Here is a 27,172-nt window from a genome sequence, read left to right on the forward strand (position 1 = left end):
TGGGTTTGAAACGTCACATACTTTCATTGTTATTATTATATAATTCTAAATCTGAAAAACAATGATGAAACCAGATTAGATTAAATGTACATTTGTGATTTGCGCAGTTTTAAATAAAGAAACGTGGGGTGAAAAGGCACCGGAAACGCTGGTCCTATGACCGGAAGTTAAAAAAAACACGGAAGTGCTTTGTTTTTGTTACACAGCCAGCTGTCAGATGCCCCTTTAGGCTGCACATTTCCTGTTAAATCTGCTATTCAATCAGCCAGAGGTCGACGTGGAAGCGGAGGTAGCTAATATACATGTTGTTGCTTCGCTCGGCGGTCTAGCTCACCACCAGCTAACGGTGTAATCAGTGGTCCAGCCTGCTAACAGGGGGCTCCGCCGAACTGTTAATAAAGTTGTTCATCGTTAACCACGCTGCATTGAATTATCACAGGTACACTTAACAGTTGGGGTTCACTGCCACTGTCCCGTTTCATGATTACGCTTTCTTTATGGACTCGTGGTTTTAATGATTAACTATACTCGCATTTCTAAATAAAGGTTTGTTTTGCAGCCGTCATCATGGTGGAGCCCACCGCATCTGGCGTGTTCTGTAACCGGATGCTGAGCATGGTGAACTCCGAGGACGTCAATGCCATCATCCAGGCTCAGAGACACATGTGAGTGTCATGATTAGTTTAGCTTCATGCACACTGCTAAACATAAAAAGGATGTGACAGTGATGCTGCCTTGTAAACTGGCACCTGAAGATAATTGTTGCTTTGCTGAATTGTTGTGAAATACAGGCTTGACCGCTTCGAGAAAACCAATGAAATGTTGATCAACTTCAACGGGCTGTCCAACGTGCGACTGCAACAGATGAACGAGCGCTTCCTGCTCCACACTCGCACCCTTGTGGAGATGAAGAAAGATCTAGACAGCGTCTTCAGGAGGATCAGGTAAGTCACTACCTCTCCCCCCAGTGCAAACAAACACGCTCTCATTCAACCTCTTACTATTGGCCTCTTCTTCTGCAGGACACTAAAAGGGAAGATTTCTAAGCAGTACCCAGAAGCTTTCAGCAGTGAGTTAGCATTGACTTTTCGCTCATAATTTTACAAGCACAGTCAGCTTCATCCACATCAGCTTGTTTAAGATATCGTTTTTTTTCTGGCAGATATCCACGAGTCACCCATCCTGGAAGACGATGATGATGAGTTTGACCCAGTTCCCCCCAGTGCTGCCACAAGAATCACAACAGCCACCTCGGAGCAGAGCACAGAGTCCTGTGACACAAGTCCAGATGTTATCTCACCCACTGTGAGCAGATGCTCTGAAGATCTCTCTCAAGAGCGGCCTGACACGCCCACCTCCGATGTCCTATTGGACGAGGGTCCAGACTCTGTACCTGCAGAATAGAGCGAGCAGTATGTGAATGATTTCAGCCTCGTGAGCTTCAACCTTAAAACTTTTAGCAGGAGGTTATGTTTTATATTTGAGTTTGTGTTGGCCTCTACAATATCTACTGACTTTTCCAGTCATCAGTGTATCTGCTGAGAAGAGCGTCACCACCTTGATGTTAAATTGTGGCTATGAACTGTCTTATGAGGACGCTGGATTTTTGTTGGCATGCTTATTTGTCCTATGCCTGCACAGCACTAAAATAATGCACATAATACTTGAAGTTGTATAGTATCTCACTATAGATGTATATCTTAAGTACTGACAGTAATACTGAGCAAAAGCCCGTAGAAGCATATAAAAAACTAGTTTGAAGAGATGCTCACCTGAATGAAGGAAGACATCTCTCATGATGTCTCATTATGTATGTCCTACGAAAGACAAAGGTTAATGTTCTAGTAGATAGGGTTTGAGAGTAGTTACTACTGTTATTGTCATACTATTACAATAGTATCGTACTGTTGCATTGTTATTCTATGGGCCCCTGTTAAAACTAGGGAATATGTTTGTTAGTGCAGTCGTGAATGTTTTCAGCAGCATTTAATCTGATGCTTTACTGATCCTTGCCAAGGAATTCTCTCTTTGTTTTCCACCTCCATCGCTAGGAAGCCAGGGGTTTAACTGTGTAGTCACGTGAGCAGAGTAGAGGCTCTGATACCAGGTTGTGTGAGTGCAGGATCCAATCACTCCTCTCTCTCTCTCTCTCCATTAAAGAGGCAGTTTTGGTGTAAAAGGGAATGTCCAGCGTATAATGTACTACTAATGGTTATTTATGCCATATTTGTAAATCTGTTTTTATTTGTTTTTATTTGTGTATTTGAAAGATAATCTCCTTCAGAAGCAGAGAGACAGAGTATGGTGATCAACGTTGACACTCCATAATAATAAAAATGTAATAATAATAATTGTATTGACTCTACTGTCAAAAATCTATTTATACAGTGGATTTCCCCTTAATGTGAGACTTGGGATTGTATCTATGAAAATGTCTTTGACAAACAGTGTTTAAACAGTGTTTGGAAATGTGGGCTCCTAAATCAAAATATCAACTGAGTTGAGAGGGCGTATAGTCTAAGCATTCACTCTGAGGTTGTCACCAGAAGCAACAACATAAGAGCGCCTCACTAACAACGTGTGTCTTTGCGGACCATGACGTGAGACGGGTGTACGCTGTATGCCCAGTAGATGATCCCTTCGTGGCTAGAATCAACAGCTACTATCTCGTGACATTTTAGTTAGCACCAAACTCTAAATTATCACTGAAAACGATGTATGCTGAACTGTGCTTCTGTGACCTGCAACCGAACCGACGGTTACCGGTAGAGGGCGCTACGTCCAAACGGGAGCCGTTTTTATTTCAGACTAAGGGGTCAAAGGTTAGGTTAGCTAACGTAGCTAGCTGTTAGCTAGTCCTGTAACAACACACCTACCACAGGTAACTTACGACGCGTCTGGTGAGTTCTTCATGTTTCACTGTGAAAATAAGTACTTTAACTCTAAAATGAGCTGACGGCTGAATAAGGACTTTAACACGTACACCAGCCGCCCGTAGTCCTGTTTAGCCGGCTATTTAGCTGAGTAAGTTAACGTTAACTGCTAGCTCGGTTGCTAACAGCTGTCATGTTCAACGTCAGCACAAACAACAACCCGCTGTAGACAGACTGAACGTTGCACATTGCTCAGCGGTGGTCCCCCAAAACGACCAACGGCAACTAGCTGCTAGAAAACATCCACTTTATGAGGGAATCACCTGAAGCTACATCACTACTGCTCCCACAATGAGGAGACTGACCAAGAAGAAGGCTCTGACTCTGGTGAAGGAGTTGGACGCTTTCCCCAAAGTTCCCGAGAGCTACGTGGAGTCCACAGCCAGCGGTGGGACAGGTACCGTGACCACAGATACCAACGTTACATACATTTAGCCTTAACATAGCTATTAACCCACACACACACACACACATAACGATACTACAGTAACTCATGTTGATGCTCTTCAGTGTCTCTGATAGCGTTCACGCTTATGGCTGTCCTCGCCTTCCTGGAGTTCTTTGTGTACACAAACACGTGGATGAAGTATGAGTACGAGGTGGACAAAGACTTCAGCAGGTGAGGGATAAACCAGTGATTGCTATGCTTCAGTCCTGTGTCTTAGCTTAGTGTGTTCACTGACTGCATCTGCTCTTCACTTCCAGTAAACTGAAGATAAATGTTGACATCACAGTAGCCATGAGATGTCAATGTAAGTACAAAAAACAGGTGTGTTTGTATTTCAGCTCCATCTGTGTGTTTTTAGAAAGGTGTCATGGATGTTGTCAATGTGAATGCAGATATAGGGGCAGATGTCCTGGATCTGGCAGAGAACATGGTTGCTTCTGATGGCTTAAAATATGAAGCAGTGAGTATGAGTTCCTTCAGTGTGTTCACTGTTTTCATTTATTTTAATTCATTTCAGCTTGTCTGACAATTGTGTTTTGTCACACTTAAGGTCGACTTTGAGCTGTCCCCAGAGCAAAGATTATGGCACATGTAAGTTACACATCTATTTATGAACACTCCCTCAAGGAATACAGTGTCTTTTTCATCCAGCATTATTCAACTATATTTACATTACATTTAAGACTCAGTTGTTATTTAGTTGCACAGACATTACAATCCCTGCTCTTCATACAGTTTCTACACATTCATTGTTTTTTTTGTCCATTCCAAGTGAGTTTTTGTTTCCTTCATTTTCCTGTCCCCCTCTGTTAGGACACTCCTGCACATCCAGGAGCGTCTGAGAGTGGAGCACGCGCTCCAGGATTTACTCTTCAAGGCTGCGATGAAAGGACCTCCTCCTGCTCAGACTCAAAGGTACAGGATCCTCAAGATGAGCTTGTTGCTCTTTGGAACTGCTACACGGTTGAACGTATGATTACAAAGATAAACGATGAAGAGTTTGAACCTGCCATATGTTGTGATAAATATATTCCCACCACCTCCTTCTTCCCCATAGTGAGGACAACCCCTCTAGCCTTAGAGCCTGCAGGATACATGGACACCTGTATGTCAACAAGGTGGCAGGAAATTTCCACGTTACTGTTGGCAAGTATGTATCTACAAGGCGACTTAAAATTGAGAGATTAGACATTTTGGGCTGAGTGACCCCTGACCTTTTCCTCCCTACACAGGTCCATCCCACATCCCAGAGGCCACGCCCATCTAGCTGCACTCGTGAGCCATGACAGTGAGTTCATATTGTTTTTCACAAACCTTTGTTGCACACATCTACTTTACAAATGTTCTCATACTAACAAGGCGATGATGTTCATGGTGCATTACATGTGTGGCTGTTGTGACACATGGAAGCAGTTGTATTCACTTGATGATGATTATTAATTGTTTTGATTTGGCGTTGTGTCACAGCTTATAATTTCTCTCACCGGATTGACCACCTGTCCTTTGGAGAAGAGATTCCTGGGATTATCAACCCGCTGGACGGCACGGAGAAAGTCTCTGCCGAAGGTACGTCTGTGTGGTCAAACAATCCATTTTTATCGTAATGCATGCCTTTTTGCTGAGCTAACATCTGTATTTGGTTATTATCTCCAGCTAACCACATGTTTCAGTACTTCATCACCATTGTGCCCACCAAGCTGAACACATACAAGGTCTCTGCAGAAACACACCAGTACTCCGTCACTGAGCAGGTAGGTTTCCATTTTGCACATCTTTGTACGTTTGTGTAGTATTCAGTTCTATTGTTGTGATGAATGTGTTTGTATTCCTCTTCATGCTCTGCAGGACCGAGTGATAAACCATGCTGCGGGCAGCCATGGAGTCTCAGGAATCTTTATGAAGTACGATATCAGCTCACTAATGGTCAAAGTCACCGAGCAGCACATGCCTCTCTGGCAGTTTCTTGTCAGACTCTGTGGCATCATTGGAGGCATTTTCTCTACAACAGGTAGATAAACTTCGCTTTTTATATGTTATCAGTATGAAACTGAACTTGCAGAGACTGAAAAGGTGTGAAATATAAGTAATCCATCACGGAGAACATTAATTTAGCCTTGGTAATGTTTTTAAATGTCATTCCTGCACAGTAATGTAGTTGTGAGCAGGGACTCTTTTTAAAAGTGTTCTATCAATTTAAAATCTAGACAGCATGTAGTTACTGGGCAAAACCGGGCATCTCCGCAGGTCTGCTTCTTTTACAGTCCTGCCTTAAGCCCCATTCGTTTACCACAAAAAGCATGACTAAAGACTTTTACTGTTATCCAATCTTGTCATCTACTTCAGCAAATCATCTTTTTAAAACTGAATTTAGGGATGTTCTCACAGGATTGATTAGAAGATGATGGGAGGAGACGACTTTTCCAAAGATGATTGAGTTACTGGCGAGCTCCAAGTTTAAATTGTAGAGGAATAATTCTGCTTGAGAGGGAAGACGTTCAGTTTTAAACGGAGCACCAGCGGCTGCAGTAACTCGGGTCTGTTTCTCACTTGCAGGCATGCTCCATGGTGTGCTAGGATTCTTGATTGATGTGTTTTGCTGCCGTTTCCAAATGGGAATCTACAGACATCTTAAGGTAAGCCAATAACATGACCTTTAACCTTGTAGTCACTATTCATTTTAATATAACCCGAGGCTGTTTGGAAAATAGCAGTTGTACCGTTTTCTTTTTCTTACTGTGATGATGATACATCTTTCCGTTCCTCTTTCTCAGGAGGCTCCTCCAAATGAGCAGCAAAACAGTGAAACCGTGGTTCCTACAGAAAATGACGCTCCACAATGAGATCCCCCACAACCGACTGTCAGCTCACCAGCTCTGCCTAACCCTCTAGACAGCAACGTGATTCTGGGAACATGTTTACAAGTTGTTTTACTATGGAGTACGTCTTTGCTTTGTTCAGAAATATGTAAATATTTGTATCATTTTTTAAAAATTTTATTGGGTGGGTGCAAGTTTCAGATGTGACTGTCCATCCACCTGTGAATGATTATAATCAATATTTACACTAACTGTCACTCTCACTGGAAATCTGCACAAGGACCAAACGCTAATTATTGACACCATGTTTGTGGATCTGACTTCATTACATAGATGGTGCCGCCCACGTCCCGCTCACACAGGTGTCTTCACTTAGTTTGGCTGATTAGACTGTTCTCAGGGCTGTGTGTGGTCGACTCGTGGAGTCTTGACTGACAGTTAAAACGTGATTCTGATTCCATCTTGCAGGTCGTTGACCTCAGAAAAGTCCCACAATAGCTCTGCTCAATCTTGAGCTAAAAAACGGGCCTAATCCGCTCAATAAAAGAGAAGCCTGTGTGGGTGTGAGGGGCCGCTAAAGAGGAATTGTGTGAAATGAAGTGCTTCAAAGTTTTCAAGTGCGCTCGTTTGTATAAATATGAGGCTCATTTGTTAAATAAAATCCTCTTCCAACTTGATGTAGACCCATTTTTAATATTTAACATGTTTCTGGTAGAGTCTCACGTAGGGCTGCAACTAATGATTATGTTCATTATGAATAAATGAATATGTAGATTTGTTGTTTTTGTATTAACCAACTTAAGTTTGGTGTTTAAAGTACAAGGTGCTTTTTGTTTAAAATCACTAAAATATTTGAGAATTATATGAAACAAAAGTAGCAAAACTTCACATTTGAGGAACTGGAACCTTTTATGAACCAACGATGAATTCATTGTGAAAATGGTCTCTGATTAGTCGATTGAGAGTTTGCTCGAGTCTCCCCTTCATGGTTACGAGTAAAACAATCTCTACAAATGAATATTTTACACCATGTCAAGAGTTTATTTGACAGTATTTCAGAATATCTTTCAGTAAACAAGTTTTTTGTTTTTTAGCAAAATGTAATATATCAGTACTGTCGCATTTCATAAAAATAGTTGTTCACGTCTTTGAAACTACAGTATCAATGATACAGTAAACCATATTTGTAGGAATACAGCTGTACAAGGTGAATAATACACAATTAACACTACACAGTTATACTTGATCTCAATGGGAATCTATGAACGTGCCATCCTTCACGGGCTCCAATAAAGCATTTTTTCTGTTTCTGTATACAAAATCCCTCACAGCAGGCAGGGGGACGGCCTGGACGGAGACAGAGGGCTGGATGACACATCATATCTCCTTTTCTGAACGTTGACATCTGTACATACAGTTAACACATTTCTACAGCCTAAATGGCATGTTGTCATGCTCCTCACTAACATGTTAACCAGTTAACCAGTTTACAAGTACAGCTTGGATGTGCCCTCGTGCTGCATTCAGTCATATTGTCACAATGCATTGTGATTCTTTTTTTAAACTCTGCTCCTCCAGTAATCAAACGCTCTGGTGATTTATCTGTAATGAGAGCAAACATCATGTTGAGAGAAATGGATGATATCAAAATGTAGAAATGCAGGACAGTGACTTCATCTTGGGTGTCGTGGTTTAATAGCAGCATGCCTCCACTCTGCCGGTATCAAAACTTAGGTTTGAATGCATTTGTGTTTCATCTTAAGTCTTGGCTTCAGATTCAGGTGCATTGGTTCCACCTGCAACAAAGCAAACTCAACTAATGTTCTTTACGGGATAAAGCTGAAATGAGACTCATCTGAAACAACAGAAACCATAGGTCCACTGTGATAAGGACCCTGTCTGGACAAACGTTCACAGCTCCACTCTCTAAGAAGAGGATGTAATGCTACAGGCTACATTGTATCCCCCTTTAAGCACTAGGGGACAAGGGCAATCATTGACATTGATAAGAGTGCATCAAGATAACTGTATATATACTGCTTGGTGTTAGGTCAGAAGAAAACAGGCTCCACAACTCAACAGTTTGCTGATATGTGTGCATGGTCATTAACATCTGTTTTGCATTCAGTTCCCAAAACAAATCACAACGGCAACAGCTCTGCATTAGTTTGAGTAAGGCACTCCGCCCCACCTCATAACCATCGGCCTCCTCTTCCCCACACCGATGCCCCTCTCCCACAGTGATGTGGTACACTTAGCACAGTAAAAGGCATAGAAATGGGAAATGGACAAAATTCTTTCGTGAGCATTAAATGAATACAACAAGGCTTATAATTCTGCACAATGACTGCATGGTTGACTCGTGATCAAGTTGTGTACATAACTCAGAACAGTTGATGAAAAAAAAAGATCCCTTTGTCTCACATGAGTACCAACTGGTCAGCTCCACAGAGGACATCCTCTCTAAATTCTACCTCTAAAAGACATGTGAGTGCCTGTATAAAGACATGGTGGTTTATATCCATGCACACGACTGCTGCCTCCCTCAGCGGTCTGCTTTTAGTGACTTGCACAGTCTTTGATATGTAGTAATAGACGAGGCCATGGAAATAGTGATCCTAAAATACTGTTCTGGTGTTTTTCTTTTATTTACAATGTATCTAACTACAACACTGCCTCAAAAACACCAAATGTACATATTTTTCACATCTTTACATTTACAGTATATGATATATTGGTAGGCATGTGAGATCTAACATATGTCGGGTTAACCAGGCTGTCACTTGGATCAGTGCCATGTCCTCCAGGAGTGTCCGTGTCACTGCCTCCCTCTGACAGATTTGTAGTCTCATTCTTCCCACTGCTTAGAGAAAATGGAGCAAAAGTAAATCTCTTGGATGTACATTATGTCTCTCTCCTGCGAGGAACCTTGTTCCATCTGAGGTTAAGTTGCACTAACCAATCTGAGCAAGATACAGTCGGGCAGTTAAAGGTACACGTCAAAAGCACAGCTCCACTCAGAATCACACATTGTTGCTCCCTCTGTGATAACAAATCCGGGTGTCTCCATCAGTTTTATACTGTATGTTACAATAGCTGTGGAGTTCCTCTGTTTTAAGGTGGTGGGTGTAATATTTATCTCGTAAAAACAAATGAAACATAAAATATGATTTTAGAAGTGGCTGGAGAAGAAAACAGGACCGCAAGAGAGGGTGAGGGAAATGTACTGCTTCTCTCAGATATCTGATGGTGGACTGAATGAGGAGCCAGACAGTGTGATCCAATCCAAACCAGCAAGATCCATTCTACCTGCTTACTGTGGAGGTCCAGGACCTCAGGGTGCCAGGCAGTTTGTCAGACCCAGGGACGTTCCAGGGCCCGGGGGAGGCCGCTGCACTCCTCGCAGGAGGATCTTCCATGGTTTTAGACGGGCAGCAGAGCCCACTGTGACCACTGGCCCTCTCATCTTCTCTGGGGAACAGACCTCTGGACACCAGCCTCTCCTGGAGGCTGACATGTCCATCTCCACTGCCTAGAGAGGCTCCATTGAAATTCACACTAACATAAGGGTCCCAGGGCCAGACAGTGCTCATTGCCTGTGTGTGCAGGCCCTTTCTCTCACAGCAGGGGGAGCAAGTCTCCCGCTGCCTCTCTCTTCTTTCAACGGACCTCCCCAGGACAGCTTTGGGAGGCAAAGCACGAGGCTTTCTCTCGCCTGGTCCACAGTCCACCTCTCCAGGTCCCTGCCCCCTGATGATGCACTTCTGCTGGGTGGACCTGCCACCTGTAGCCCCTCTCATGGAGCTGTGGTCTGTCAGCTGTGGAGCTTTGTCTGCCATGCACACTGTGGCCTCTAGAGGGAGCTGATGAGGGGTGTCTGGGGCTGAGGCTGGATGGGATGAGAGCAATGGATTCGGGTAGGGTTCGAGGGTCACTTCCTGCAGGGCAGAGTGGGCTGTAGAAAGGGAATCCCAGGGGCCGGCACAGTCTGCCGGGGAAGAAGAAAACATGATGCTCAGGTGGCCTGAGATAAAAGCAGAGTGGCACGAAGCAGCATGCACATGCACACAGAGGTTGAGGAGAGAAAAAAGGCAGAGAGAAAGAAAGACGTCCACAATAATACAAATAAACACCACATCCTAATATAATATCAGGCAAATTTGCATGCAAATGTGTGTGAGCAGCACACACCTGACGTGTAGGCTAATCTACATGACATGTGGGACAATATTCATTCAGTGCTTGAAAACAATTACCATTGGTAGTTGTGTGACAGACTGATTCTGAGCAGATTGATTTCACACAGTCTACTTCACAGCCCTCCTCAGGATGATACAATTTCATCTGGAGGGTCACTTCAAACCCTATTGCTCTCTTACTACAACACGCAGAAGCACCCGCGCACACAAACACACACACACAAAGATACACACGCGGCTGCTATTTTCCCATGCGTACACTCATGATCATGCATGCCGACAGCAAAGCTACACTGCACACAGATTAATCAGTATGGAAAGAGAGAGAGACATGCAGTTTTTCACAAACCGTGTCTTTAGAGTGGCCCATTAGGAAGAAATAGGGGGAGCTTAGTGTGTCACCTTTCATGCACATGGAGAGGTTGGAAGGTACCATTCCTGAGGGAAGGCAAGTAAAAGCCTATACCAATCATTAGACTTAAGGCAGAGGGGTTAAAACACACAGAGGCTAAAGAGAAGGTTGCTATTCTACTGTTTGATCAAAATAGTTTAAATAGTTTAATTTCAGACGACAGTAGACAAGACTGAGGAGCGAGGAGTAAAATGCAGATTTATATTAATGCATGTTAATATGTTCTTGAGTAAAACATATAGCATTTGCAGGAAAAAGCCATTCTGGTTAAAACAGTAAGGTTGAACCTCAAATAATGAATCTTGCGTATGAAAGTGAGAAAGAGATCAGGTCAGAGACAAAGGAGATAGAGTAGAAAGAGTTGAATATTTAGAGACTTTACTTTGTGCCAGGAAAACCCACCATATTCTGGCACCTGTCCTGTGCCTCGCTTAAGCAGCAGCCTGACCCGCCTGCCTCCCGCCTTGATGAGTTCAATGGCGCGGGCGTGAGTCATGTCCCGAGTGCTGTCCCCGTTAATCTCTATGATCTGATCCCCTACCTGGAGGAGATGCACACAGAGCATAAGGTCGATTTCTGTCAGCCTTGTTTATTCACGGAAAGTTGACTTTTCAACACAGCCACAGTCTTCTGCTGGCTGGTCGCTCCACTGATGCAACTGGGGAATAAGTGCCATTAAGTGCCTTGTTGGAGTACACCTCAACAGGACTGGTTGAGGGTGAGCAGAGGGTCACTTAGTCAGTGAGTACACATGCACGTACTCTCGTTCACCCTTTCGTAATCTATCCGCCACTCCTGTCCCATGAAGAAGATGGGGCAGACAGTAAAATACAGATTAGAATTAATAGACGGAGTGAAAGATAATAAGCATGTTGCAGAAGGAACACAGCAGGGTTGTCTTTTTTTTAAAAGGCAAAAATCTGTGTTGTATTCAATTTGACACCATCTTTAAATTCTGTGAAATAAATATATCACACACAAGCATGTTGTGTTATATTATCTGAGATGGTCAAGATGGACAAACTGGCAATTCGCTGCTTCTGTGACTGGATTTCAAAACAATCGTTCTCACTGACAGCAATTCCAATCACCTCCCAAACAGCTTTTCAACATATCATTTGTCCATGTCATCTCACCCTCATCCTTCCATTACGTATGGCAGGACCATCTTCAGCAAGGCGCAACACAAATAGGTCCATCTTGTACTCTCTGCCCCCGCGGATACTGAAGCCAAAACCCTTTGCACTTTTCTCCAGCTCCACCGTAAAGTAATCATACTCCTGCAGGAAAAATGTAGACAACTTGCAACAAACCCACTGCAAACATGTACACTTAATGCTCAACACAGTTTGAACTTGAGCAGTTGGGTCTTGGTCTAGCTGTACCTGTGGTCTGAAGTCAGGAGGGATCCCCAGAGGAAACTGTGCAGCTGCAGGGTGCTGTCTGAAGTCCAGCAGACCAGGCGGGTGTCTGTAGTCCAGCGTCGGCGGCTGTCTATAATCAGTAACCGGTGGATGACGATAGTCTACTGGAGGTTGCCTGTAATCAGTGAATGGAGGATGCCGGTAGTCAGGTTTGACATCCTGTCTGGCTTTAACCTCTGACCTGTGAGGAGAGAGAGAGAGAGAGCAACAGAATCAGAGGAGAAGTTTGTGCTCTAATTGTTTCCTCAAAACAATTAGAGCATTTTTTTGAAGAAGCATCAAAAAAGGAGGTGTCCGACTGCACACAACCTCATATGTGCAAATGTGTCTTCTCTTACGCATCCCTAACCGTGTAGAATTCTGTAAAGTAACATTGAGTGTGTGCAGCTAAGGAAGCTCGCCACAAAAAAGGATGGAAATATCACTCTCTGTCTTGAAACTTTTATCGAGCTCCCACATGTAAAATGGGCATCAATCCACAGCTCTGGGAGTGCTACTACTGATCTGAGACTCACATGCACACACACAAACCTATCCATACACACACTCACACTTTCATAGTTTTAACACGGAAGAGGGCCTGAACACCAAGTTCCTGCATTATAGAAGAGATACCTTAAAGTAAATTATTCACTGACACTGTAGGAGCTAAGTGGTGTTACGCAACAAAGTAGAAACCAACCTGAGACTGAGAGTCTGACTGGGACAAAAGTTGTCTGCAGTCAGGTTTTCTTCTGAACTTACTGCCATGCAAGGAGAGCATGGCACACACTCATTTATATAGACAGTTTGAGATCTGTCACCTTTGAAAGCTCCTTGCTCCTTCTTCCTGTCAATTTTGTTGCACTCACCAAGACACTCTTAAGGAATCTTACAAAATGCTCCTGCTGAGTACAAACAAGAACATCATTCTTAGCGCCGTCTTACCTGCCGTCATGGAGGTAGAGCTGTGGAGGGGCGCCTGAGGGCTGGGTGACCGGGCTCTGCTGGGTTCCAGCTGGTGCAGAAGGGCCAGTTACTGTTTGGCTAGTCTGTGCTGGTGTCTGGCCAGGCAGGACAGGTATTTGACCTGTCTGCGTGGCCGTTTGGCCGGGCTGGGTGCCTCCTTGGCCTGGCTGGGCTACAGGGCTGGGCTGGGTCTGGGGGCTGTGTTTCTGGATCATGGGGCTCTGCTTCTCTGAGCTGGGGCCAGAGTGGGATCCTGTGATGGACAGAAGGTGAGACAAGATTTCACTTGTTAAATCCCTCTGAAGAGAAGGATTTAGAACAAACAGACAAAGGAAACATGCACAGAATGCCGAAGACTGCAGTGTTGTTGTCGAGTGTTCTGAAACCTGATTTTTCCGCTGTCCAACCTGAAGGAGCATCGCAACCTTTAGCTTTGTTATAGTGCTCAAAATGAGAAGACTCTAAAATGTCTCAATGTCATAAGACAAGGCTGTAGTTCACGATAACCAAGACAGCTGTGGAACACCCCCCTCTCCCTAACCCTCTCCTTTCTGGCTTACTGTATGTGAAAGTGCCTTGTTACTTCAGAATACTGATGCAAGGACAACGAAATATATTCATAAAAGACACGGCAGACGGACTTCAGGGTTTGTTTTCTATCAGGGGAAATCTAAACACGCTGCCACAAAGTGAAGTAACATTTCTTTTCATGTCACACACAATCACTTACCCTCCTCTGGTATGATGTGCAGTGTGACTGTTAGCCCAGCATCTTTAATGAGCTTGACAATATCTGCGTGCGGCATGCTGATGATGGATTGTCCATTCACAGCCAGGATCCGGTCTCCCACCTTCAGCTTCCCACATCGGTCCGCAGGGCTGCCCTCGATGATACGTCCTATTTTATGGGGCACAGCTGGAAACAGGCAATAACAAGGTGGTTGTCAACGACAATTTTGAAGAAAGATGTTATAACACCACTGACGAAACTCACTTTTGTATCACAACATGAGCCTCGACTGTCACGAGACATTTTCAAACAGTTCCAATATTTGTATTCTTTATAAAGCACTGCCACTACACAGAAACACTTACAATGTTCAAATCTGCTAAGAAATATAATTAAAAAAACCATTATCACTATTTTATGACAATAACATATTAACAAAACAGGTTTCGGCTTTTATCAACTCTTTTCACACAGAAACCTGCAATCTCCACTTCAATCCAAAAAATGTCTGGACCCCCAAGCAGAGAAGATCCTGGGGGACTGTTGAACATCCACCGTTACATCCTGAACTAATGTTTGATATCATAACTACTGTATGCTAGATCCACTTTTGGGGTATGCATATTCCATATTCAGGTGTAGGCCAAAACATAGAGCAGATACATTCATATCAAATTCTTCAATGTGCAGTCAGACCATGCTGGTTCAAGAAATCCCACCATCTGTTAAAAGATACCAGCTTCCTACCATATGTTTAATAAAGCCAAATTTAAGACTTTCAAAGGCTCCTTTTTAATACTACCGCGGCATGAATTTAAGACCAATTTAAGATCAGATATAAAAAGTAAAACTTTCAGTTTAATCCCAGCTAATAAAAGTTCTGAAGCAATTATATGGGATAGGCAACACCACAAAAGCAAATTAATTGTTAAGGGGTAACAAGCTCACTGGTTATTAGTAAATTAGATATAATGGATGTTATACTTCGTTGTGACCCTGTTTCTTGAGTGGACATGCAGTGCAAACACACGTTGTGTATTAAAAATCTCATATCTTATAAATACATTTAACATATTTTTTTTATACTTAAATTGAAATAGTAGCACAACCCCATGAACAACCCCTCTAGGACAGTCACCACCCTTAGGATCCTTGGTCATCAAGTTATATTTAATCACCATTTGCGTTCAGTAACAACCTTTAGGGCTCCAGACAGCAAAAACTCACTGATGACGGACGCGTTCTCCGGTCTGTTCAGGGAGCTGATGATGACGAAGCCGAAGCCCTCATTGTCCTTGCGGTGAATAACCACATCACTGGTTTGCAGGGCGGATCCCTCTGGAGGAGAGGTGGCAGTCGGGACGACGACCGCTGGAGGGCCCGAAGCTGAGGCTGCATCGCTACGTGGAGAACTGTGTTGTGTCGACACAGAGCCAGGGCTACGGCCATTCACAGGACACAGCTCACCTGGAGGAGAGGAAGCAAGAGAGGAGATAGGATGAGTCAAGAAGCAGATGTTACTGTAAAACATGGCCAATATACTATCTATGGCCTGTTTTAATATAAAGCATCTTAAGATGTACCCACTAGAGAAATTCCAACCTGCAGCATATATTGCATGCAAAGTGCACTTCTCTACTTCCCACAGGGACTCTCTGTCAAAGTCAAATTTAATCTGTCTGTTTATCATTTGACAGGTATGACTCTAAAAGGAACAAAGGATAGATCAAGTGTGTGATCGGGCAGTATAAGATACTATATATTAATATCTGTAATGAACAGACATCAAATGCCTCCAAAAGCTTAAATAAATGAAATAGTCTCCCCTTAAAGGAGCAGTGTGTAGCATTTAGTGACATCAAGTGGTGAGGTAGCAGATTGCAACCAACTTAATACCCCTCCGCTCACTCCTACATGTCCAAGCGGGTCAGAGAACTACGGTGGCCTTCAGGTAACGTAAAAGCATGAGAGGCCCTCTCTGGAGCCAGTGTTTGGTTTGTACGTTCTGGGCTGATGTAAAAACATTGCAGTGCAACATGGTGAACTCTGTGAAGATATGAAAGGTTCAAACTAAGATAACAAAAACACAATGATAGCTTCAGGTAATTATACACTAATGAAAGCATAGTTATGAATGTTATATTGCATTTCTGCTAATAAATTCCCCTAAATCCAACACACTGGTCCTTTAATATTCAGTGTTGAACTGATTCCCAGACCCACTGCATGGTCACTGAAAACGTCTTGCCTCATGTTGTTTTACATGTCAGCCAGCAACAGTGAACACAAAAGTGTGTTTGGCTGTTATGTATCCACCGCATGCCGTGCACAGTTGATCCCTCACAGGTCTACTAAACAGTGACACACACGTGTGTTACTGCTCTTCTTGAACAAATCTAGTTGGGTGGTTTTCTATGTACAATAACAGGCTAAATGATCAGACTTTCGCTGTGAACCGACCAGGTTATCACTGTGGTATTGGTCAAAACACACACGCTTGCTAATGGAAATTCTGCGCACTGGAGAGGACTTTGTCTGTGGCAAATGGAGTAAATAATGAAAATACAGAGAAATACTAAGTGTTTCGTTGTTTTTACAAAACATGCGCATACCACTACCACAGAAAAGGTGTGTGGGTGAGAAGTACACACTGATCCTGCACACAGATTGTCAGCATGTGTGTCCTGTCCAAGTTGTTTTTTATTAAATTGATGCCAGTGAAATGTGCAGCACGTTCTCCAATCGTACCAAAGTGTGAAACAAAGAAACACAACAACAAAAAAGGAACAAAAATATAAAACATGTCCTCACCAGGCATTTGCACTCTCCTTCTCACAGTCAAGCTGACTTGACCGTTGCGCGCGGCTGCGTGCATCAAGTCTATTACGTATTTGTGCGGTTTCCCAGCAACCACATTTTTATCCACAGAAATGAGCTCATCCCCAGGTCGAAGCCGCCCATCGCGCTCAGCGGGGGTGTTCTCTATTATAGCCCCAATAACAATCTGTTCAAAGACAATCAATATTAGCAGCATAGATGAAGGTGAAGAGGATGAAACAGAGACACAGTCAAATCTCCCAGTAATTGCACTCTCCAGGTTGAAAACTCCTTTGGGTCATGGTAACATTTTTCCACCGTCCTAATATTCTGCTGCTACATTCTTCTGTATCATAGTTTACATGCTGTTTTACACTTGGAGTTAGCAAGGCGTTACTTCAGTATGGGAGGTACTGAGCAGTTAGGACTGAGGGAAAAAGCCAAGCAGTGCTTTTGTGCAGGTGCGCGTGTGTGTGGAGTGTATGTTGGTCAAATGTGTGCGACAGGATGAAGTGTGAGATGAGGTTAGGAGCAGGTCGGATGAGGTTGGTGTGTATGAGGTTAAATATGTGTGTGGTCCAGCCCGTCCCATACGAGCCTTGTCACGGGCGTCCGGACTCACAGCCTGCACGGCCTCGTCTCCCCCTAGGATGCGGAAGCCAAACCCGGTCTTCTCTCTCAGCAGGTGCACCTCCACCTCTTCATACTCTGGACCTGAGACACAAATAGCGACATCAAGGGTTGACTCTTTCGTTCATTTCAAATCACCATATTATAAGCCGTTTCAAGCAACACAATGCTCCATTCCCCATGAACTAAGTGTCAGTACTTACGTCGGCTCTCATAGATAGCCCTCGACTTCTCATAAAGGTCATAGGGGTCCGGTTTGTTAAGATCGAAGCCCTCGGTGGAGTCAGGCACAGACGTGCGGTGCTGTGGCTGGTTTGGGAAGGGTGTACCAGGCGGCAAAACTGGGCCGGACAGATTCGCTTGGGGGCTGCCATGTGGATCCCACTGTTCAGGCAACTACAAGGAAAACACCAACAGCAGATGTTTTATTTGAGATATGGGGCCCTATTGTGACGGCACAACGACCAGGGCAGGCAAATCACAACAGCAACAAACAGCTGAAATACAATTTAGCACTGACCTGCAGTGCAGACAAGATATAACAACTGAATGCCAGATATAAGAACTAATATTCGCACATGTGTAGAAAAAAGCTGAAAGAATACAACGTGCAAACTCAAGTCTTGTCACAGCGGTATAAAAATTCAATAAACTTTCATGAAAACACTGCAGTCGGGTTTAAGGAAATACTGCAAAGCTAATTATAAAACTTTGAAAAATAAAGGCTTAATGCTTTCGGTGATAAATTATCTCTATGGAAATTGTTTTCAGGGCTAACTATGTGCAGAGAATAATGTCAGGTAACGATGATGATGGAAGATGATCATCAGACTTGAACAATGATTAAAAGTGAATGATTTGCTTCTGTTACTCAATTATACAATAAATAAAAATAGATTTTTGGCCACGCATACATATTCACAACTTAAATTGACGTGAGATGAGATTCATTATGTCTGAATATTCTACCTAATACCATGAATGAGTGCTGATTGTATAAGCAGTAGCAGCTGCAGCTTAAGTAGAAATCTGAGGAGCTTTTCCCCAGCTGGTGAGGTGTGAGATCTGATGTGATCAAACCAATAAGCAGGTCACGACAGTCTGGCTCATTTCACAATAAAAGCAAAAGCCAAACATCTCTGAGGCAACACAGCCTCGATGACAAACGCTGATCTTACACGCTTGAATCATACCTCTCTGCTTCAACAAACAAATCCGGTTCAGAGACTCACATTTTCTCTCTGACTATCTTCCTTTCAGTCAAACACATGCTCACCTACACACAAGCAGAAACACATTTGGTTCAATCATCGTACCTGTTTGGAGGCCTTCCGAGGAGAGATGTGGCCTGAGGAAGAAAGAGAGAACACGGTTTACAGAGAGCAGACTGATATTCTGTCGGATTCCTCCGAAAGAACAAAAATACAGACGATTACAACTATTCAGACAAAAAACAACTTTAATGGAACCTATGTGCAGAGGTTTTTATAAAGGAGATGTTGGATACGATTGTTAAATCCTCTCGCTGATTTCATATTCCTCTGTTTTGACTTTGTTTGTGTAGCTCTTACTAAATGGGTTTAGTTGTTGCATTTGTTTTCAACATAATTACATCATTGGCTGTAGGCAGACGCACGCACACGCGCACACGCACACAGTTTCCTCTACAAGTCGTATTTTATCTGCATGTAGGGAGCGCTCTACAACACAACAACAATCTCATCAACACAGCTCCCCGTGAGTCCACTGAATCAAAGACATACAGCACATTTATGCTGCTGAGACCCAAATACATACATTTGCACATTGGGGGATCACATGCAATGGCTGCTTTGTATAAACATGCAGTTTGAATCTTTACACATGTGGATAAAAATGCATAAACACACGCATGAGGCACACTCGACTCCTGCAGCGTCACTGATGAATCCTTTAACAGGCGCGGGCGCTTGTAAAATGTTCTTTAGAGAATCCTGATATATTTAATATTTATTCAGTTTATGAGATTTCCTAAGAAATGTCAGAGAGCACTAGAAGAAATACATTTGTGGAATTACTCTCCAACTACATTCCTCCTGCTTTTTAGATGTGTGAGATGGAAGCCAGAGCCCTTAGCAGCGGAGCAGAATGTCAGAACTTTCTATCAGAATCAGTGAGCGAGGGGAGATTTAAGGGAAATGAAATACAATAGACCACTGCCAGTCCATGTGAGGACAAAATTAAATTTATTTATGCCATTCTTACACTTTTACCCCCATCCCCCCACACACACACACATTTTCCAAACCCAACCCCCTACTATTCATCTAAGTAACGCATCATTTTTGCAAGGAAATCTTTCCCATTTTGAAAACAAATGTCCCTGCTGTTACTTTGAGCGTGAAGGAGGACAAGAGAATATGAGGAGATAAAACCCCTCCCTGTACACGAATGCACAAACATAAACATGAATGATGGTTTGATGAGAACTGTCCTTGGTGCTGAAACCATTCAGCACTGTGGCAGCAGCAAAGGGACGGCTTTGTGGGAGGTTGGGACTAATAACCATGTTCTCTAGGGAACACGGGCCTTAAGGGAAGCCTTTAAGGAATACTAATAATTAATTCTCAGGAAACTTTCCTTTATGACCCACTGAGGGAAATGAGTATGAGCTATAAGGCAATTGTCCACTCGTATTAAAGAGGAGCGTCTTCCTCACAGAGGTATTTAAGCTTAATTTAAATGCTAATACCATTCATCGGCATATGTGCCGGATGTGTGGCGGGCTTGTATGAATGCTGATGAATTACAAATGAATGATTGGTAGAGAGGCATCATGTGGCCTCTCTCTGGAGTCAGTGGTCAGACAGTCTGGCAGGCCGGCCTCACAGACTAGCCTGCTGAGTTCTGGATTGCCTTCAGATCAGCCTGATTGGCTTGTGCAGTCTGTCACCCTTTTCTTCACAGCCATGATCTGCATCCTCATTGGTGCTGAAAAATGTCTCTAGTCTGCGGTTGGCTCCGCTTCAAACTGGGATGTCAGGGGACCGAGCTGTGAACACGACCAGAGCTCAGTGTAACTCTGGCAGAAAGCCCACGCTACAGCAGTCAGACACAGAGACAAACACACACACACACACACACTCACTCACACATACAGCGGAAGCGTAACACCCTGTCTGTTGTACACAAAGCATCGATGCTCTCAGTCTCATATCTGAAATCATGTGTGCAAACTAAATTCCTTTGATGCTCTGCACAGAAATCCTACATCTGTGAACACAAACAAGCTTAAACATGCCTGACATTTTGTACATCTGAGTCACTGTAAAGGACCTTGTCCTTTCTTTCACCCTGCAGCGAGGAGAGCAACACACAGAGAGTCATAGAGGTTCCTGGTGTGTCAGGCTGAGTTGTTTGATAGAAACGGGTGAGGTTGGGGGGAGATGGCCTCTTTGGGGGAAGGGAGGTAATTTGCACATTCAGCTCAGCATTTACAAGGATATCTACAGCACGCTGTGAGTACAGTTGAATACAGATCGGTGTATATACATGTAATGAAACATTGATCCTTGTTGGGCAATCTCATTTGTATATTGAATTTCAGCATCCTTTTTAAATGGCGTGTCTGACAGTGAAACACGAGGGAATGTCTTTGCAAAGGTTAACCACCAGGTGGCAGATGCTGGCTCTGCATGGTCATAAGATGCTCCAGTCTCAGCACCACAACACTTGATCTCAGCTGCTCACGTACACGTCCATGCATGCTGACATACATTAGCATACATTTGTGCACATAACCAACTCAGCAGAATGTATGAGCTTCCATGTAATAAACTGACAGAGGGAAATTTGCAGAACAACATACATACATACACAATCAATTCACTATGACGAGGCATCGATACATCTCCATGTTTAATAACGTGCTGGAAGACTGGAGACAACAGGGCTGGTGTAAAATCAGCAAACCACCCTGCAGCACTTACATCAGATAGTCTAATGTGTCAGGATCACTAAATGTGTGTTGATGTCTTTGATTGCTTTTCAGGTCTGCATTAATAATTATTGTCACCATTCAATTAATTAAACCTGAGATGCATATGAGCCTGATTGTTTTCATCCCTAATTAAACACAATCCAAGATAAAGGAGCGATGCAAGGTGAGCACATCTATAATTCTTCTTTATTGTTCTGTTATCCTCTCAGAAACAATGCAAATTAAGTCTTCACTCCTAGAAATGTATCCCTAGACGTGCAAAGCTGCTGGATGGCACATCAAAAGCAAACAGCGAATCTATAAGCTGTTTTTCTTTAAATGGCCAGAGGACAGATGTTTTTTTGACTCTCTTAACTTTCATTCAGGCTACTAAACGGTGCTGTACGGTTAATCGTTGTGGGGTTGAGTGGTATAGGCATCCCGGTTATTTAGCAAGTCAAATTTTGACCCTTTGACCAGAACACTTTTTAGAGAATCAGTGCAAGAGCACGTCAAACAAATAAAGCTTTCACTGCAATTGAATTTCTTAGCAGGTGGGCAATCTGGTAGAAAATTGCAAAAGAGTGAAAATGGCCACCCTTCTCTTTCCTGCTACGTTATAAGTCAATTTTGATTTATTTTTTCACAGACTGAGGGCATGTGGTCATCTTCTTTCAATTCAAGAGAAAGGTACAATGCTGAACGTGGGCAGAAACTTAAAAGGTGGTGTCGAGAATTTCATTAAAATGCAGTGCTTGTTACAGGAATCTAACATGTGACAGGTATAGTGGAACAACACGAGCCCAATCTAAATACAGAGACAGCCAACGATAAAAGCAAAGTCACAATGCAATGTTGTGTGTGGAGGAGCGGCCATTGTGAGAAAAATCTAGAAGAAGAATTTTCCAGATGGACAGAATTGTGTGTGGTCAATCACTCAAAGAGATAATTCACATTTGATCAGTGTCACAAGATCTATATATATATATGTATATATACAGGACTGTCTCAGAAAATTAGAATATTGTGATAAAGTTCTTTATTTTGTGTAATGCAATTAAAAAAACAAAAATGTCATGCATTCTGGATTCATTACAAATCAACTGAAATATTGCAAGCCTTTTATTCTTTTAATATTGCTGATTATGGCTTACAGCTTAAGAAAACTCAAATATCCTATCTCTAAATATTAGAATATCATGAAAAAGTATACTAGTAGGGTATTCAACTAATCACTTGAATCGTCTAATTAACTCGAAACACCTGCAAGGGTTTCCTGAGCCTTGAAAAACACTCAGCTTGGTTCAGTAAACTAAATCACACGTATGGGGATTATCACAATATTCTAATTTTCTGAGACAGTCCTGTATATATATGTATATATATAGATCTTGTGTCACAAATAGCTATGTGTGTTTAGAGCTTTTTGGTTTGTATTTTCTATTCAGCATCAATTAAAAATGGACAATTTATGAATCCATAACACGGTGCAAATGCTGTTTGTTTAATCAAAGAGAGCACAGTCAGTACAGGTGGCCAAAAAGCGTTATGCCAACCAGTGCAGCTTGTTTGCCAGCTAAAAGACACTCTCCACAGTCATTTCTCTCCAAAGCACATTACAGTAAAATGACTGCATTTATTTTGAAGATGAGTGGCCCCAGTGGGAATAAAACTGCTTCCCCACTGCAGTGTTGGTGCCATCTCTATCCACAGACCTGTACTAAACCTAACGGTGAGATAGACTCTTTCCCAAACTCTCCACTGCATTTTAAATCTGACCGGCTTCTGATTTGCTATATCTTAAAACACTTTCCCTGTGTTGCTCCAGTGGAACACATTGATGACATGTTGCTAGCGATAAAGCCACATTTAGAAAATAGTGACAAGCACTTGCTATGATATCGGTTGACACTGTTCACTAATATTTATATATCTGTGTATTTTCTGCACGAGTTATCACATTTAATATACATTAAATGTTGAGTAAAGTGAGTTTGTCACACCCCAGAAAAAAAGTGCTATCAACCGCCAAGCTGAATGATTAAAACAATTTGGCTAGTATATCAAATTAGGTTTCAAAATGGTAACGAAATAAGCAGTAATCTCTGCTCTGAAACGCTGGGGACGTGGTCCGCTGAAGGTTCTGAGACCAAGGGCCAATCTTGGCAGAGGGTTGATTACTTATGTACAGTTACGGACGATCTCAATGCGCAATGAGCACACAGACAGAGCCGGACGACTCAGCCTCTCCCAGTATGCCAGATGGATAGCACACCACTGCTAGCTCGCAAACCGTAGGCTGTGGTGAGTAGCTTGTGAAATGGCTACTTGTGAAACTATCCGGTCGAACATGTCGTCTCTCCCAGTCTCAAGTTGCTAATCGGAATGTAAACAAAACGCAGCACACGTACAGCCACATATAGCCTCTTGCACCCAGAGGCTTATCCGTCCTCAGACCGATAGCTGAGGGGTTATGCTAAGGATGCTCTCCAATGAGTCATTCTGCCATGATTTTAAGCCTGCCCAAAAAAAATCCTCAACACAAAATAGTGAAAAACGGTTTAACGGTTTAACAACACGATTTAGTTTCAACTCTTATTTTCTAACATATATAATGTGTTCACAAACTCGATGTTTCTTCTTGTGTCTCATAATATGTCCTGGGGCTGCTTGCTCCTGCAATGACCTAATTTCCCCCAGGGGAACATTTAAGTTTTTCTTAACCAAAATACCAAAATGATTGGTCCATTAATATATATATATATATTTTAAATAAATAAAATAATTTGCCCAGTTTTGCACCAGACACACTTTTTTTCTAGCTTCTAAACGATTTAATATTCCAAAAATAAAATCTCATCTAAAGATTTGAATAAAATTCAAGTAAGGGGCCACTGTGATTTGAATGTGTTCAAAAATAGAACAGTCTCAAAATTATCATAATCAAAATCTCTTCTGCTCTCTCGGCTCTCACTCTGCTTGACTCCTCTCTTGTTCAGCTGCAGCTGGGGTTGAAGATGCACAGTAACATGATATTTGTGTATCTTAATCAGAAAACAGCTTATATTTAGCTGAACAGTTGCTCTAACACCGGACCCTTCTTTCATTTTGCTAAAATTATCTTTGAAAGGCACCAAAATGCCACTTGTGCTTTGATACCAATTGTACTGTCATCATGTTTTGCCACCACTGCTGACAGGAAAAGATCAAAAACAATCACCAGGTCTAAAAGAGTTTATAGACGCCCAAACATTACATAAGAAATCCATCAAAATGTACAATATAACTATCAACTTTCTGTACTATATCTGCTTCATCTGTCTCCTTGTAGCCCTCGTGAATGAACAATAGAAGGAGTGAAATTGTAGCGTATAACAGTCTCACAGAGAAGAAACAAGTCTCTCACCTGTCGCTCCTCTCTGTATGAGGAGAGTCGCCTCGGCTCCCACAGGACACTCTTTAAGCATCTCCACCACTCGTCCATGTCCGGCTGCAGCCACTGGCTGCTGGTTCACCTCCAGGATCAGGTCTCCCTCGATCAGCCCCGACGCTCCCTGTGAGCCCGGCTCCAGCACCTGCACCACAACAACACAGTTCATACACGCCACACAAATGTGACTAGCTGCCATTCAATTGTGTGGCTTCTTCCAACTAACACAAAGCTTTTAATTCCTAACATAACTAACCAACTTGGATTAGACTAAAGACGTGCACATGGTATATTTTTTAAGTATCCATCCAAAACAGTCCCTAAAATCATATCTGTCTAAAAATCTACCACTGCGGTGAGATTATTTCACCTTTTTTCCAAAACCAGCTCATGTATTTTCGAGCATTTAAAGGTTTTTTAAGATATTGACTTGAAGATTATTTGTCAAAAATTCTCAAAACAATGACAAATGCAGCAGGAAATGTGCAAATTCCAAATTCCACGGGCAGATGTTTTTTTCTATTTGTTTAAAGAATAATAAGTATTGAATGTTGAACATAAAACAAATTATTTGTTCAAACAGATGTTCAAAGTGCAGATGTTTTACTGGAGAAATACAACAGGGATGAGAAATCTGTCACATCATAACAACCAATCTTCTCTAATTTATCTATTTCTTAAAGCCAGTCGCGTCTTTCAATCATTCATTATGTTCGTAGATAGAACATTCTTCACAGGCTCAGCTCACTTTGTTCTTATTATCTCAATCTCTTTCTACTTAATGGCGTTGACTGAATTAAATTGACCTTGACCCTCAGTTTTATCTTGAAAGTGTAACTCACCTTGATCACTGAGTTTAGCTGACTACTGAGATTTTGCGCTTGAAAGAACACATTTACTTTCTGAATCACAGAAATATCAAACAGGTCTGAAGCCTTTCATTTCTGGACCGTTCATGGTCTAAAGTGAATGAAGAGTTGTACAAATGATCACGATACGTCACCTGTTTTACTCGCTGACCGGTGGGACTGTCGGCAATGGTAAAACCAAAACCCTCGGCCCCTTTCACCATAGTAACTGTCAGAAACTCTGGCCCCTGTGCTGGTACCCCAGCAACACCTGCAGTCCCAGAGGAGGCCATGGACACGTTGTCGTCGTGAGGCGTGAGTGCGGATGCGGAACCCGGTGTGGTGGGCGGCAGAGATGAGCCATCCAGATGTGTGTCCCCGGGGTGAGGGGCCCCGGCCTGGGCCAGAGCCTGAGGAGGAAGCTGGGAGCTCAACGACAGATACTCCAGGTAGGGGTCGTAGCTGCCGCGGCCGTTCACCACCAGGGGGCGATGCTCCAGGCCGATGGGTGTCAAGGAAGTGCTCGCTGCGCCGCTTGGGTCCTCGGGGTCAAAGGGCAGCGGATAGCCTCGACAGAGCACGAGGGTTACGCTCTGACCGATCGGTACGGACTGGAAAAGCTTGACCACATCAGCGTGGGTGGTCCCAAGCACGCAGATGTCATTAATGTAGACAATGACATCACCTGAGAAAGGAGATAGGAAGGACACACGACAGCTTCAGTCACACTCACACTACGGTATGTTACATATTACACAGACCATGTGATCGGGTCTCAATGGTTCTTCTGTAAACATACTGTACTGCAAAAATCACAACTTGTCCCCGTCTGTTGCCATATCAAATCTCAGCGGTATCAGCACATGCTGTAGCAACACGGGAAAAGCACTCTGTCCCTCTCAAGTGTCACATAGGAGTATAATATCAGTTCACTGCCACTGGAGGCAATCTACAAGTGCATGTGTAAGACAGCGAGGTGAGAGACAGACAGGGTCAGTGTCTTGGTGTGTCTCTGTGAATATGATCCGGTGCACGTTAGAGACTCCAATCACGCAAAAACCTCCAACATTTAAATAAGTGATGGCTCATGCATGACGTGTTATAATGTGGCATCTCCCTGTTGAGCTGGTGAGCAAAATGCAAATGTGTACCATCGTTAATGATCTTGTGTGGAAGAAAAGTTGTCTTTGTCAGGTCACACTCCGACAGGCTGGCAGTGTCTACCTAATTATATATTCATGTTTGCGTTACCAGGTTGGTCGATGCCATTTTTTCTGTTAACAAATTCTAACGAGGTGAAACAACTTCACAAATGCGACACTAGATGCTCTGTCATCTCTGCTGTAGTTTGAATGTGCGGAAAGTTTTGGATTTCAGCATTAAAGTCACAGCCTCATGACGAATGCAGCCGCCTCAAATCCTCTATTTCACATTTCTGGAAGCACTCTCTGTCACACATGCAGACGCGCACACTCCCGTGAGCATGTGCACACACATACACACACACACACCATACATTTCACATGCACAGTCATACACAATCCCTAAGAGCAATGCCGCACAGCTCAAATAGGCCAGC

General features: G+C 43.0%; 3 protein-coding genes across 4 annotated transcripts in view; 2 read left to right on the forward strand and 1 right to left on the reverse strand.

The window, feature by feature from the left end:
* Nucleotides 1-199: 199 nt before the first annotated feature.
* Nucleotides 200-2,349, forward strand: kxd1 (KxDL motif containing 1). Of its 2 annotated transcripts, none has more exons than XM_079162305.1 (5): nucleotides 200-289; nucleotides 560-665; nucleotides 792-944; nucleotides 1,023-1,069; nucleotides 1,163-2,349. In XM_079162305.1, the coding sequence occupies exons 2-5, from the start codon at nucleotides 568-570 to the stop codon at nucleotides 1,402-1,404; spliced, it is 540 nt and encodes a 179-aa protein (XP_079018431.1). In that variant the 5' UTR covers nucleotides 200-289; nucleotides 560-567; the 3' UTR covers nucleotides 1,405-2,349. The 2 variants fall into 2 exon arrangements, with proteins under 2 accessions (XP_079018431.1, XP_079018430.1); XM_079162304.1 differs by having other exon boundaries at nucleotides 203-439.
* A 313-nt stretch (nucleotides 2,350-2,662) lies between these two features.
* Nucleotides 2,663-6,868, forward strand: LOC306698096 (endoplasmic reticulum-Golgi intermediate compartment protein 2-like). Its single transcript, XM_079162266.1, has 14 exons — nucleotides 2,663-2,900; nucleotides 3,081-3,330; nucleotides 3,444-3,552; nucleotides 3,639-3,685; nucleotides 3,774-3,841; nucleotides 3,932-3,972; nucleotides 4,195-4,296; nucleotides 4,439-4,531; nucleotides 4,614-4,669; nucleotides 4,849-4,947; nucleotides 5,035-5,132; nucleotides 5,227-5,389; nucleotides 5,935-6,014; nucleotides 6,153-6,868. The coding sequence occupies exons 2-14, from the start codon at nucleotides 3,225-3,227 to the stop codon at nucleotides 6,219-6,221; spliced, it is 1,131 nt and encodes a 376-aa protein (XP_079018392.1). The 5' UTR covers nucleotides 2,663-2,900; nucleotides 3,081-3,224; the 3' UTR covers nucleotides 6,222-6,868.
* A 2,634-nt stretch (nucleotides 6,869-9,502) lies between these two features.
* Nucleotides 9,503-27,172, reverse strand: part of magi2b (membrane associated guanylate kinase, WW and PDZ domain containing 2b) — a gene marked incomplete at both ends in the record, with an annotated part of 71,457 nt that continues 53,787 nt past the window's right edge. The window contains 13 exons of the mRNA XM_079163240.1: nucleotides 9,503-10,185; nucleotides 11,211-11,349; nucleotides 11,945-12,088; nucleotides 12,194-12,413; nucleotides 13,160-13,433; nucleotides 13,911-14,096; nucleotides 15,138-15,377; nucleotides 16,722-16,914; nucleotides 17,326-17,441; nucleotides 17,561-17,753; nucleotides 18,674-18,705; nucleotides 24,722-24,890; nucleotides 25,749-26,278. Coding sequence (XP_079019366.1) covers nucleotides 9,503-10,185; nucleotides 11,211-11,349; nucleotides 11,945-12,088; nucleotides 12,194-12,413; nucleotides 13,160-13,433; nucleotides 13,911-14,096; nucleotides 15,138-15,377; nucleotides 16,722-16,914; nucleotides 17,326-17,441; nucleotides 17,561-17,753; nucleotides 18,674-18,705; nucleotides 24,722-24,890; nucleotides 25,749-26,278 — 3,119 coding nt within the window. The remainder of the gene's footprint in view (nucleotides 10,186-11,210; nucleotides 11,350-11,944; nucleotides 12,089-12,193; nucleotides 12,414-13,159; nucleotides 13,434-13,910; nucleotides 14,097-15,137; nucleotides 15,378-16,721; nucleotides 16,915-17,325; nucleotides 17,442-17,560; nucleotides 17,754-18,673; nucleotides 18,706-24,721; nucleotides 24,891-25,748; nucleotides 26,279-27,172) is intronic.

The sequence above is a fragment of the Pholis gunnellus genome (genome assembly GCF_910591455.1).
Source record: "Pholis gunnellus genome assembly, chromosome: 7".
Taxonomy (NCBI): domain Eukaryota; kingdom Metazoa; phylum Chordata; class Actinopteri; order Perciformes; family Pholidae; genus Pholis; species Pholis gunnellus.